This window comes from Vanacampus margaritifer, chromosome 11 (genome assembly GCF_051991255.1).
Source record: "Vanacampus margaritifer isolate UIUO_Vmar chromosome 11, RoL_Vmar_1.0, whole genome shotgun sequence".
Classification (NCBI taxonomy): domain Eukaryota; kingdom Metazoa; phylum Chordata; class Actinopteri; order Syngnathiformes; family Syngnathidae; genus Vanacampus; species Vanacampus margaritifer.
In genome coordinates this window covers 14,563,324-14,577,944 of record NC_135442.1, presented here as the reverse complement: position 1 = coordinate 14,577,944, position 14,621 = coordinate 14,563,324, and the positions used below count along the sequence as shown (strand labels likewise).

Sequence of the window (14,621 nt, the reverse complement as noted above, 5' to 3'; positions counted from 1 at the left end):
TTCATACTGTAAAGATGAGCAGCAAGGTCTTGGATGTGACATTTTTTTGTTGTATTTCCGTTTTATAGTCATCTTCAACTGAGAGCGACAAATAGTTCGACTTACTATTTGGAGAACTTTGATTTGAAAAATGTTTTATTTCTTCTTGAAGTGTGTGTTTTAATTATGCTGTTGTGATTTACAATTCAGTATGTTGAACTTTTTAGTACAATATTGCATCTAATCTTTGAGAAAGTTTTTTTTTTTTTTTACATTTTATTCACATACAATTTTATTTCACTTCTAGGAGCAATACATTTGTTTTTAATTCTCCCCCCCCCCCCCCCCATTTTTTATTTGTCAGCGTACCTTCACAAAGGTTTTGAAGATATCTGGCGTCACGGTCAGCATCCAGTCGTCTAAGTAGTGAATCACGGTTCCCACAGGTGTGTTTTCCTGTGTGATGATGGCCATCTCGACCCCGTGAGTACAGCTGCTCAGGTTGGAGCTGCAACATCAGCAACAATAGTTTTAGGCCGCCTTTGTCTGCTTTGTTATGGCAAGAAAAAGCGAGACCGCTTGTGCAAGTGTTTGCACTCACCAGACGTCTGCAGCTGGATCAGGTGGGATTTGTTTTGGAAGAGAGACTTTGCTAATGAACGTTATCATTAAATGTAGACACAAGAAAGAGAGACGTTACATAAAAATAAAACAAGCTTTTTTTTCTTACATGATACATATATAGCGCCTCGATACCAAATGTGCATTACAACCACCAAACCCTGAATCCATTTGAATGGGTTACTACTAATTGTACTTTTACAAAAAAAAAAAAGTCGTAATCCAAAGAATGAAAAATCCAATTTGATCATATTGCTAAATAGAGCGCATTTAGATAGTGTTTTATCCTAAACCAGGGGTCCATTTCACAAAGCAGGTTCAACTAACTCTGAGACTAACCCTGAACAGTGAGTTGACCTACCCTGAGATAGGATACTGTGTTTTTGGGTTCCAGGATAGCTGTTTTCAGTTAATTTGATCAACGCTGAGTACTTTCACCTGGAGTCAAGCTCGTGCCGCACGACTTTAAAAAGACCGCAACAATGGACCCCCTTGACGGGTCACCATGGCAACGGATAGATGGAGTATAACTAATGTTACATGACATACAGCATAATGGCGCAAAAGCGATGTGACGGGCATACCTCCTGTAGTAAACACGCCCAATCATGACGATGATGATCAGGAAGAAAATGAAGGAGAACACCAAGTTCCTGCGTCTCCTAATCATGCTTACTGATTCACTGTGTCAGGAATCTAAATAAATGTTTGAAAGCAAACAAATTCAAATGTATTGAACATAAAATTAAAATAAAACAGCTGCTTGTTTAAATTAGCTTTTAGGATCAATCCATCAAAAATCTTAAACACAGCTGACTTTCTATTTGCTTTTTGTTTTAATGCACTGTTGACATCCATGTGGGTTGGTAGGATAGGGTTTGTCCAAAGCCGATCCTCGAGGGCCACTATCCTGCATGTTGTATGTTTCCCTCCTTCATCACACTCGATTCAAATGATCAGCTCATCAGCAAGCTCTGTGGAAGCTTCATAACGATCCTGAACATTTGAATCAGGTGTGTTGGAGGAGGGGAAACATGCAGGATAGTGGCTCCCGACGAAAGGTAAAAAATTAATTTAAACTACTTCTATTAGTTTAACATTTTTTAATGAAAACCTAGAAAATAATGATTGTACATTTAGAAAGGATACAATTTGTGAGTTAACTAGTAAAGTCATCCCATTAATAACGATTAGAAATTTTAATCGCCTGACGCCCCTAATTTTTAATAATTTAAAAAAAAAAGTTAAACTAATAGAAATAGTTCAAATGATTTTTTGACGTCTATAGCCGTCAATGGCAGTGAATGAGTTAATGTAACAAAACCAGTGAGCTATAAATTCATCAATTTACACAGCAAAATTAAATCCACAAGATCTTTACTTACCTTTGAAAGATTTGGCAGATCAGGCTGAAAAGTTAAATGTGAATGCTTCTCAATGTTCTTCTCAATGCTTCTTCAGCAAAAAACACACCCATCGGTGCTGATATGAGCTTTTTTGTTTCTTTCTTTTTGTTTCCCCGGTATCAGAAAATTTCCACGGCGCAAACTATGTATCGAGACACACCAAAAATGTATCAGTCACGTCCGGTTGGTTTTTTCAAAAAGACTGAATCTTCGTCTTGTGTTAGGGTCGGCAGCGACCCGTTTTTAGGTTTAACATGCATAAAAGAACCATATAAATTAGTTTATTGCATCAAGGCTTTTTGACTTTGTCAGGAACCCCTATTTCAACAAAATAAAACAAAAACAAAGTTTTTTACTATATTCTAAAATGCTCTGGTTGAAATTGTTACATTTGTGTTGTTAGGGTCGGTTTCGACCCAGTTATAAAAATAAGATTATAAAGCAATAATTAGAGCCAAAACTGGATTCATAATTACACTGCCAGCCAACACACTGACAGCCAGCTCCTCTCCCAATCCTGTGAGCTGTAGGGGATTCTCATTTTGCCGTGTTTTCCAGTACACCTGCACAAAAACAAAACTAACAGAGATGGGCATGTCCTGACATGTAAGGTCAATTCATTCATTTGAAAGGTCATTTGACTTGCAGAGCCTTGCAATTGACTGGCAACCAGTTCAGGGTGTACCCTGCCTACTGCCCGAAGTCAGCTGGGATAGGCTCCAGCAACCCCGCGACCCTTGTGAGGACAAGCGGTAAAGAAAATGGATGGATGGATGGATGGAAGGATGGATTTGACTTGCAGAGTGCACATCTCCAATTTGCAGCATACAAACATGAGAAGAAGATTTTCAGCGACCCAAGTTCTGGATAATCTTTTTGATGAAAATGAGGAAGAGGACACAGTTTCTGAGGAGGAAGACAATGTGGAGTATCAACCAGAAGACACAGACATATCTGATGAGTCTGATTAGGAGGTCACTGGTGGTGAAGCTCCTCCCACTGAAAGATTCAAATCCAAAAATGATAAGATCTTTTGGAGCTCAGTACCTCATGATGTACATGGCAGGGCAGCTGCTGCAAATGTCATAAAAATGACCCCTGGAATCACAATTTGCTGTGACAAGAGTCAGTGACATCGGGACATGTTTCGAGCTATTCATGCCATTGTCACTAAAAAGAGTCATCATGGCTATGACAAACGTTGAAGGAAAAAAAGTCCATGACGACATGTGGAAAGACATTGATGAGGAATATCTGGATGCTTACATTGGTGATCCTGCAATGAGGCCACTGATAGTCTCTGGGACGCATCGACAGGCAGAAATATTTTCCGGGCAACAATGTCACTTCAGACCTTTCGAATGATATCAAGAGTCCTCAGATTTGACAACTGAAATATCAGAGCAATTTCTGACAAGCTTGCCCCCATCAGGGATGTCTGGGAGAGATGGACGCAACTCCTTCCACTGATGTTCAACCCAGGGCCAGAGGTGACAGTCGATGAACGTCTTGTCCCTTACCGAGGAAAACGCCCCTTCCGGCAATACATACCCAGTAAGCCAGGGAAGTACGGCATAAAAATCTGGGCAGCCTGCGATGCAAAAAACAGCTATGCATGGAAACTACAGATTTACACAGGCAAAGCTGTGAGTGGCATTCCTGAGAAAAAAAACAAGGAAAACGCGTGGTCCTCGATATGACTACTGGACTGCAGGGTCACAATATCACTTGCTTTTCATTTTGTGTTTATATTAAAGTTCTACTGCTGAAAAAATACTTTTTTGCATTTTTCTTGAAGTAAATATACATGGGTCGAAATCGACCCGTAACACCATAGATGTTACTATAGTCAATAATATTTAAATTAATAAATAAATAAAACAAATGAATTTAAGAGATGTGTTCTAATAGCCCCCAGTAAGAGTCGGGTAACACAACAACCTTGTATTTATTTATATGATTCTCTTGGTGTTTATGTTCTAATTTTTTTTTAATTGAAATCGAGGGGTATACTGACAAAAAAGGCCCAGAAGCCCACACCAACAACATTAAAACTAATATTTTCATGGATAAGGGAGACTAACAAGCCAACCAAGAGATGAGAAATAAATTGGATGATATCTACTTGTTTTTATTGTATTTTACAGCTGATTTAAGACACGGGTCGAAACCGACCCGTTAACATAAGAGATGGTAACAGAAAGTTAACACAAGACGAAGGTTAATAACCACTTCAAAGTGCAAAGCATATGTAGGAACAGGGCTGTCATAAGGTGGAAGTATTTTTTTTTCATGCTCGAGTTTTGTAATCTTGCTTTTTATTTTTGTTGTTTTTGGTATATTTTGCATTTGCTGTGTTTTGGTTGCAGTGCATTTCTGTTTTTAATGGACTTCCAGCCTAATTGACAGCCAACTATTTGCTATTGCCTGCACCTTGTGCAGCCGTGGCCCTACCCAACCAGTTTTCCTTTTAACCAATCGGTGGTTTGCGCAGTGCCTTTTTAAAGACTCGGTTAGATGGACACAAGGGGAGAAAAGGAAGGAACGGACAGTAGGGATGGCAGAAATGGAACATTGAAACGATCAAATCATTTGGAACTATTGATTCACAAAAAGAATCGCTCTTTTGGAATGTTCGAAACATTTCCCCACAGCGACACCTGGTGGCCAATTGTAAAATATTACAATCAAACAGTAGAGCAGCGTTGCAAGCTCCCTAGTAAGCAAATGAACTATTGGCTGTCTGTCATCATCTAATTAACACAACTGGCAATCAGCCTATACTGTAATTGTAATGGAGAGAGAAATAATATCCTGGGAAACAAAAACGGAATAATCCCCACCCTGTCAAAATAAGTATAGAAGTACAAATGAGCTTGTTGTTGCTGGTACTTGGTTTGTTTTTGCCATTGACGATTATAGACGTCAAAAATTAATTTTAGCAATTTTTATTTTATTTTTTCAAGAGTTTGAAAACCTAGATTTTTTTTCTTGTAGTAGAACAGATATAAACAATTGGGAATAATTGTGAGTAATTTTTAATAATAATATTTAAAAAAAATATATATATATTTAAGAAAAGATTATTAAAAATTAGGGGCATCCGGCAATTAAAATGTGTAATCGTAATTAATCGCATGACTTCACTAGTTAGCTCACGATTAATCACAAATTTGACATCTGTTCTAAATGTACACAAAAAAATTCTAGGTTTTCATACTCTTGTTAACAAAAACGGGATATTTTTTTTTTAAATAGAAATACTTTTAATTAATTTTTGACGTCTATAGTCATCAATGGCAGCGAATGAGTTAAATTGTTTCAACAATTCTCTTTTTAGAGTGCAGGTACACTTTATTACAGTGTTTTGGCAAATACGGAGTTAATGCACCAAAAGTATTTGCCAAAAGAAAGTCAACACGATTCAGGACGGGGACTTCGGATGACAGTCCAAACTCTTAATTTTAAAATAAACAAATCGCACTTGAATATGAGGTGCATGACTAGCCGAACTATGAAAAAAAAGTGTGACCTATACTTATATACTATAAAACAAAATCCATGCCAAAAATTTAACTAATGAATTTTAAAGAAAAATTTGGAAAACTAAAAAAAAATCTAACTATTTTTGGAAACCCACAAGCAATAGTAAAGCTGATTATTTTTTCTTTCTTTCTTACAAGGAGCCTTGTGGATGTGGTGTATGCCCTGAGGGATGAGGTACAAGAGCTAAAACAGGTAATTACTGAACAAATCGATCCTTTTTTTTTTTTTAACTGTACAAGACATTGTTCAAAAAAGATTTGAACATTCTCAAATGTTGTCTCAAATGCAAAATATCTGAGTTTGAATGAAACATATTTTCTTACTCCTAAGCAGTAAATTCTCAAATAAAAGAGTCTGGAAAAATTAAACCGTATACAATTAATAGAAATACACTTCTACTACACAATCTATTGATTGGCTACCTTACATGTACTGTAACTACATAGCTTTAGCGGTTAGCATGTTTTCTCTGTATTTTCCCACTTTAATGATATGCTTGCTTGAGATAAAGTGTCCGGTAGCAGCTCAGAGTTTCTGTGCACACTGGCAGGAGAAACTTTAGCTGCAGTAGTTAACCAGCATCCCACTACACCTTTTCACCATGTGGGTGGCACTCAGGTTCTGCATTTTTTTTTTAATGTTTGTTTTTTTAATTATGTAAATTTGAAAATATATATATTTTGGAGCACATCTTGGAGGAAAATCCCAAATGTAAGTTTAAAAAAAAATTGTGGGTGAACATATTTTGTTTTCCAAAAAAGGGGACACTCAGCCTGGCCTCGAGAGATGTAATTAATATGCAAAGTTTACTAAAAAATTTCACACGTCATAACCATTTAACATATGCTGCCTCTGTATGGGTAGAAAATAGAACAAAAAAAAAACTATTTTTTGAAGTCTTACTTTACAAATGAATGACAATATTCCAAGGCCAACCTTTTTTGCTCCTTTGATCGACTTTTTGTTGTTGTTTTTTTGTTTTTAATTGAGGTGGGGATGGAACCCATGCCATGACCAGTCTCCGGTTTGCAAGTGCAGAGTCTTACCAGTTTTCTTTAAAAACACACACACACACACACACACGCACGCACGCACGCACGCACGCACGCACGCACGCACGCACGCACACACACACACACACACACGCACACACACACGCACGCACACACACACACACAAAGCCGTCTTTTTTTCTCCCTACACCTCTCATGATCGACTTTGGAGCAGTCCACTGTCTACTAGTTGCGGTAACACGTTGCATTGTGCCACCTAGTGGTCCCACAATGAAAATTGGAGCCATTTTCATGAATTTCAAATAAGTTGCTTTGCTATTTGTATTCAAATATACTTTACTGAAAGGATTGTAACACTGCGACACTGATGCTATTTGATAGCCCATCATTCGTGTTTTTGTTGTTAGTATTAAGCGAAACCTTGTACACATGTAATCTGTTTTATGATTCGTTTGACAATACACTTCAACTGGTGTGGCACTAAACAGCTGGAAGGCGCTTTTCCAAGAATTGTTCACTACCTGCCAAATTGCTGCATGTTGTGAAGTGAGTTGAGTTCACTGCCACAATATAGCACTCGCATATCAAATTTTGGCTCACAAGACAAAAACCTAAAAATCGGTGAAATGAATCTTCAAAAACTTGCAAGTCAGGTCACTCGTATCTCAAGGCATTACTGTATGTTCCCCGTTGTATATATAGTTCAACACGCCTCTATAATGAAAAATACGAATTAAGGATGCACGTTCTGCTGTCCCTGTGTAGGACAACAAGAAGATGAAAAGGTCGCTTGAGGAAGAGCAGAGGGCCCGCAAAGATCTGGAGAAGGTTGTCAGGAGGGTGTTGAAGAGCATGAACGACCCCACGTGGGATGAGACCAACCTGTGAAACGCTGCTTTAAAACGTGCTTCCTTATTTTCCCACGCATGTTTGAATTGTTTCAAGACATTTCTCAAACATGAGCGTCATCTCCAGTCTGTCCACCGAGGCGGCAAAGACAACTCAAGAGACGTATGTTCTCCTCCTGTTTACAATCATTCCGCTGGATGCCCTCTGGTGCTCCACACATGGTACTGATACACAATGACATGGACCTGGGTGAACTTTTGCCATGCAATTTCATAACCCATAACCTTTTAGTATTATGTTATGCATGGAAACTACAGATTTACACAGGCAAAGCTGTGAGTGGCATTCCTGAGAAAAAAACAAGGAAAACGTGTGGTCCTCGATATGACTACTGGACTGCAGGGTCACAATATCACTTGCTTTTCATTTTGTGTTTATATTAAAGTTCTACTGCTGAAAAAATACTTTTTTGCATTTTTCTTGAAGTAAATATACATGGGTCGAAATCGACCCGTAACACCATAGATGTTACTATAGTCAATAATATTTAAATTAATAAATAAATAAAACAAATTAATTTAAGAGATGTGTTCTAATAGCCCCCAGTAAGAGTCAGGTAACACAACAACCTTGTATTTATTTATATGATTCTCTTGGTGTTTATGTTCTAATTTTTTTTTAATTGAAATCGAGGGGTATACTGACAAAAAAGGCCCAGAAGCCCACACCAACAACATTAAAACTAATATTTTCATGGATAAGGGAGACTAACAAGCCAACCAAGAGATGAGAAATAAATTGGATGATATCTACTTGTTTTTATTATATTTTACAGCTGATTTAAGACACGGGTCGAAACCGACCCGTTAACATAAGAGATGGTAACAGAAAGTTAACACAAGACGAAGGTTAATAACCACTTCAAAGTGCAAAGCATATGTAGGAACAGGGCTGTCATAAGGTGGAAGTATTTTTTTTTCATGCTCGAGTTTTGTAATCTTGCTTTTTATTTTTGTTGTTTTTGGTATATTTTGCATTTGCTGTGTTTTGGTTGCAGTGCATTTCTGTTTTTAATGGACTTCCAGCCTAATTGACAGCCAACTATTTGCTATTGCCTGCACCTTGTGCAGCCGTGGCCCTACCCAACTGTGGGAGGTGGGACTCACACACATACAAACATACACACCCATGCACGTGTAAATCTTAACCACATTTTGATTAATTGCCCAGCCATACGTCACACATGAGAAAGTCCGCCACGCTGCAATGTGCACAGTTAATAAACAAAACAGCAAATGTAACTATATATGCTTGACATGTGATCTTTTCAGAGTTGGAAGTACCACACAGTGTCACCACCGTACAAGGTCCAGAACCGGAACCAATCATCAAATCCATTTAAAAACCTCCCAACATTTCCCCACCAGCGCACCTTCTGTCCTCATCTGTACCAGCCACTGTCCACTGAAGAAGAGCTTGAGGAACGCAACCTGTTGGACTCCATCGCCTGGCCCCGGCCGCCCTCTGGCTCCGAACCACTCAACCTGTCCCAGACGAGTGACCTGGCCCACAGCCTGTTCACCATCGTAACCTCCCAAAACAACCACAGTTGGTACGTGGGTGACCAGCTGGAAGTGCAGATCCACCTGCACGACTTCAAAGGCCAACCCAAGCGCTACGGCGGCGATTTGCTGTTGGCTCGGTTGCACTCCCCAAAATACAAAGCGGGCGTGGCCCGGGAGGTGCTGGACCACAAGAACGGACTTTATTCCGCTCGATTCCCGCTTCTGTGGGAGGGCTCTGCTCAGGTCGAGGTCATGATGGTACACTCGAACGAGGCCATCGCCGTGCTGCAGCGACTGAGGGAGAAACGGCCCGATCGAGTGTACTTCTCCAGCATCTTTCACCAAGGAGAGCAGTCTGAGAAGATGGGGTGCAACCTGTGCCTGCCGCAAGACAAGGGGCCACTGTGTAACTACACGGACCTTCACACTGGTGATGCTTGGTATTGCTACAAGCCCAAAATGCTCAGCTGTGACACCAGAAACAACCACTTCATGGAAAGCCCCCTCAAAAACATCATCACCAACAAGGAGGCTTTGCTCTTTCAGAAGTTTGTACACTCAATAAATATTTGACATAAGCTGTTCCAAAGGTAATCCAAACAGAACAAGCTGTTGACCCAAAAATCACATTTAGGTTATTGTAAGTGTCATCTCTAAAGTACTTCTAAACAGCACTTGGTTTCATAACCGAAAATCTGAAACAAAACAATCTAGTATTTCTATTTCTGTTTTATGACTTCCGAGTGTCATCGAAGGAGGATTTGGCTGGTACCATTGCAATACACTCTGAAAACAGTTGGGTCAAAAGTAACCCAATTATGGATAAACAATGGACCGATCCACTTAATGGGTCAATTTGACCCAACTTTCTAGGTTGTTTTATACAAAATGACCTATATTTTTGACCCAAGTAAATGATCTGACCAATATTTATGAGTTGTTTTACACTGAAAGACCCATTTCTTGACTCAAAGTTGGGTCAAATCGACCCAAGTTGAGGATCGGTCCATTTTTGACCCATAGCTGAGTTATATTTGGCCCAACTGTTTTTAAAGTGTTCCATCCATTTTCTACCGCTTATCCGGGGTCGGGTCACGGAGGCAGTAGCACTGATGGATGGGATTTAGGTTTTAGGATTGTGGCTGGTACCGTTGGAATAGCTCACTCTCTTTGTACAAATATCATTGTAGTATCTAATTGTTGTTAATTCTGTTGTAATCCACTTTTTGACATCAGAGGCGTGAACCTTAAATATCCCATCCATGCTTCCACATCGGACACCATCGTCGTGCTGCCTTCAAAGAAAGGTACTGTTGACCTACAGAATTATAACTCTCACTTTTGGGGGATGGCGATTAGTCACCACATTGTGTCCGCCATCAATGTAGAAAATGGCAGTAAAATACCGGATCCCGTGAAGCTGGCAACATCTGGATACTACTACCAGGATATTTGGAGGCCGTTGGGTGGCGTGACCGAGCGCCAGGTTGATGGGCTGTCCATCACTCAGTGCTTGGCCAACAAGTTGGTCTACTTGTACGGCGACTCCACCATGCGCCAGTGGTTCGAGTACCTCGTCACTGTTCTTCCAGGTGAGTGTGTCTTAATGGCTGAATGGTGGACAGTGGTGGGAAACAAAAGTGTAAACATAGAAATGAATTGAATCAGCCCCTGGTCAATAAAAAAAATTACAATATCTGAAATGTACTTGAGCACAAACTTAGAAATAGGGATGAGAATTGATAAGAATTTTGTGATTCTGCTTCCATTATTGATGCTGTTTATGTATCTGATTCCTTGCTGATTTCCTTATTGATTCACATTTGGTGAGGGAATCAAATAATACAAATGTTTTTTTCCCCTAATAAATCCCAAATCAAATAACTTACAGAATTGTCAGTGATAAGCTGGTAAACCCTATCATTCTTCTTTGCTGATTTTCTCTGGAGGTGCTTGTCCTTTAAATGCTTGCCTGGACCTCTTCGTCATTCCACCTATCAAACCATCCACCTTATTGTTCCATATTTGTATTGGCATATAGGCACAAAAACGGCATCATTCCACAACATAATCATTTCCAGAATTATGTGAAATGACATTGTTACATGTTAAAGTCGCTACAGGTTTACACATCGCTACAGTATAAAGTGTTGCCTTTTTACATTTCCTAATTATTATGAAAAATCACGATTTTAAAAACATGATTGGTGTGGTGTCTTCACATCCAATGAAAATAATTATTTATTAATAAAGAGGCATAATTATTATAGGTAATTTGAGCACATTTGTTATTTCACAAGTGTGTTTCAAACCCTTTGTATTAATCCCAAGAAGTAGCTCTCGTTTTCAAAAAGGTTGTTGACCTGCACGACATACTGTGCCACAAGAATCAGACATCTGAGCTTTCCTGCTTTACATAATCAATACAGCTCACAATTCCACATTTTTTATTTGCTATTTTATCCTTTTACCTATTTTAAAATAATATATGAATAGTATTTTCATTAACACAGTGTCATTATTTACATTGATTTATTTATTAACTTTTCCTTTACACCAGGCCCGGACTGGGCCATCTGGAGGCCCGGGACAATTCCCGGTGGGCCGCCCTATAGTTTGGGCCACAAATCATTTTAAAATCATGCTGGAAGCAGCCCAAACATTCGTTTTGAAATCAAGAATATTCCCATCATCTTAAATTGACTGTGTCATTGACTGTGTCATTGACTGTGTCATTGACTGTGTCATTGACTGTGTCATTGTCAATCAACTGTAACTCCAATGCTCCTTACATAGGCCATTATGTTGTAACACAGACTGCCTGCCTTTGTTACTAAGGGTGTCACTGAGTTACATTAATTTAATACCAAAAGTAGCAAAACTTTAATTCACAAATATAAACAATATAACTATATTGAACCTTGTCTGTACAATAATAACACATAAAAGAGGCAAAACACAATCACAAGTGTTACTGAGGGGAATGGGAGATGATTTTTGAACAAACAAATAATTAATTAAAAATGGTGTGCATTAGTTATTTCCTTTGTATGGATTGTATCAAAAATGTACTGTCAATGCTCAATAAATATTTTATTTAAGAAATAAATGAAGTTTGGTTTATCTGTAAGCAGTTGATGATGATAGTGATTACACCCTATCAACTGAGACTATAAAATTGTTTTTCAAGACTGTTGGGGTTTGTTGTGTAGTGTTTCCTTGAAATAATGCCATAATATTTTATGTTTTTAGTGCATATAGTAGAAGTGGTACGTCAAGTCACTATATTAAAGAGGTATTTACATGTATGTGACTCTGGATGAGTGACACAGTTATTACACTTTTGGCAGTGTTTGTGATGACGTCCAAATGTCTTGTTAAAGATGCTGAACCGCCACTTGATCTTGACCAGTATTTTCCTCTCATGTAGCTTTATTTTCTTCTGCTCTGCAGGAATGAAGGAATTCAAACAGGAGAGTACAATAAAGGTGGGGCCCTTCATGGCGCTGGACAGCACCCACAACATTCTGCTCAAGTACCACTTCCACGGCCCGCCCATCGTCTCCAAGGCCAATGCTGTGGCACACAAGATACGCTACATCGCCAACGAGCTGGACGGCCTGACCGGCGGTCCCAACACGGTTGTGGCGCTCAGCCTCTGGGCTCACTTCAGTCCGTTCCCTGTGGAGGTGTACATACACCGCCTCCGGCATATCCGCAAGGCGGTGGTGCGACTGCTGAACCGGGCCCCAGGGACGGCGGTTGTGGTCCGCACGCCCAACCCTAGGGCACTGGATCAGGAGCTCAGCCTGATCTTCAGCGACTGGTTTGCGCTGCAACTGGACGTCGTGCTGCGTGCCATGTTCAAGGATCTCAACGTTATGCTGGTGGACGCCTGGCAGATGTGCGTGGCGCACCAACAGCCTCACAACGTCCACCCACCTCGGGTCATTGTCAGAAATATGGTAGACATGATGTTGTCCCACGTTTGTCGTGATGGGACCACGACCGATGCATGATCGTATCTGTGGATGTGTCTTTGTGAGTGATGTCGCAATTTCTGCCAAGTGTCTGTAATCAATAATGTTTTTAAAGTCTTATCGTCATGACTGGGACCTGTTAACATTTTACTATTTCATTTTATATTTTACCTCTTTTGAATTTAGTTAAAGTTGTGAAGATGTAGATATAACTGTTAACTCAATATAGGTTGATGAGTCATGCTTTTGTCCTCTTTGTTATCTGTTCTCTTTTCCCAGAAATGAGAAAGTTAATACGTTTCTTTTATTTATCTAAGTCTAGATATCTATTTTTATTTTATTTATCTAAGTCTAGTTTCTGTTCGTTAGAAATCCGTTTTTTGAAAAATCAAGGACGAGCTAGCATACTGGGAGGGGAGAGGCAGTTTCCTGGGAAACATTGTTTTTTCTAATAAAAGTCCCGTGTCTGAGAGAGACGACACACATTTGGACAGAAACATGGCTTGGTGAAATTCCTTTGTGTCATCAGAAACTTTCTGATTAAAAAACCTTGCAAGGACCCTCTTCACGAGATCTCAACTCTGATTTATTTGAACACGCAAAAGATTACAAAAAGAGGTAATCTAACAGACTTAATCTATTTCCACAACAATGGGCCATTGTCTGTGGTTGAAGTGTCTGTAATCAATGATGTCTTTTTAAAGTCTTATCTCATTGGTGGAGGCTTTGTGGTACCGCTACTTCAAGATAGTATAAGAATGTTGTGAGTCCGCTGTAACTTCGCACTTGCGAGACGCTGCCACCATTGCTGGGAGCTCGCTTGTGGCCGGAATATTCTGTAGAAATAAAACCTTCGAAGGAACTGTTCACCGATCTCCAGCCTGTATTCAGATAATCAACATTCTCACTATCCGAAAGAAAACGAACACGCGAAGAAAAATATTATTTTCTTCAACACCTACTTGAAGTGTCCCAGTTCCGCCCTCATTTGCCCCAAGTGTTTGGGGCAAATGTAAACAACAAAAAATGGCTGATTCCAATGAATTATTTGTTGTTCTGGTTAACGCAGGCATTCCAAATCACATTGTGTGATGTGAACATATGTCTTGTATTTTCATTTGCCTCGAACGCTTTGAGGTCGGAACTAACACAATCCAAGTGGGATAAATCTGATTTCCAACTTCCCCGAATGCAACATTTATCCTCAGTGAAAGGACGCTCTCCGCTCATGGAAAAGCATTGGACTTTGAGTCGCTGTAATTTGATTTGAAAATGTGATCAAATGTTGTTTGACTACTATAACAATATGCCTGGTTTGTATGCTAGACACAGGCAAAAGCAATACAATACCAGGCTGTACCGTGGAAATGAAGCGGAAATATAAGAAATGCCCCAGATGTTTGGAATTGTCAATACCTCGTTAGTAAGGGGGAGTGCAATTTTCAGTACATTAATTTTTCATGAGCGCTTTATTTTTGAGAACCTAATGGAGCAGTTACATAAAAGATGTTTTTTCTCAAATGGAGGTACGTGAGATTTAAAAATAAATTTAGAAAGTAGCATCTAGGCAAAATGCCTTAAAAAATTATTAATTTGTGTAAATATTGCAGTAAAATATAAGTTAATAATAATTTAACTTCATAAAATAAATGTTGCTTATTT

General features: G+C 39.2%; 1 protein-coding gene across 1 annotated transcript; it reads left to right on the top strand.

Annotated features, from left to right (window-relative positions):
- Positions 1–14: 14 nt before the first annotated feature.
- Positions 15–13,525, top strand: LOC144060440 (NXPE family member 3-like). Its single transcript, XM_077579989.1, has 6 exons — positions 15–21; positions 407–462; positions 8,746–9,527; positions 10,216–10,286; positions 10,368–10,571; positions 12,433–13,525. Exons 1-6 carry the CDS (start codon positions 15–17, stop codon positions 12,996–12,998), a joined length of 1,686 nt encoding a protein of 561 aa, XP_077436115.1. The 3' UTR covers positions 12,999–13,525.
- Positions 13,526–14,621: the final 1,096 nt, after the last annotated feature.

Excerpts from the sequence above, each read along its gene's own strand:
- LOC144060440 (XM_077579989.1), top strand. Across the intron at positions 10,287-10,367 it reads CGTGCTGCCTTCAAAGAAAG|AAAATGGCAGTAAAATACCG; the intron begins GTACTGTTGACC and ends CCATCAATGTAG. Across the intron at positions 10,572-12,432 it reads CCTCGTCACTGTTCTTCCAG|GAATGAAGGAATTCAAACAG; the intron begins GTGAGTGTGTCT and ends TCTGCTCTGCAG.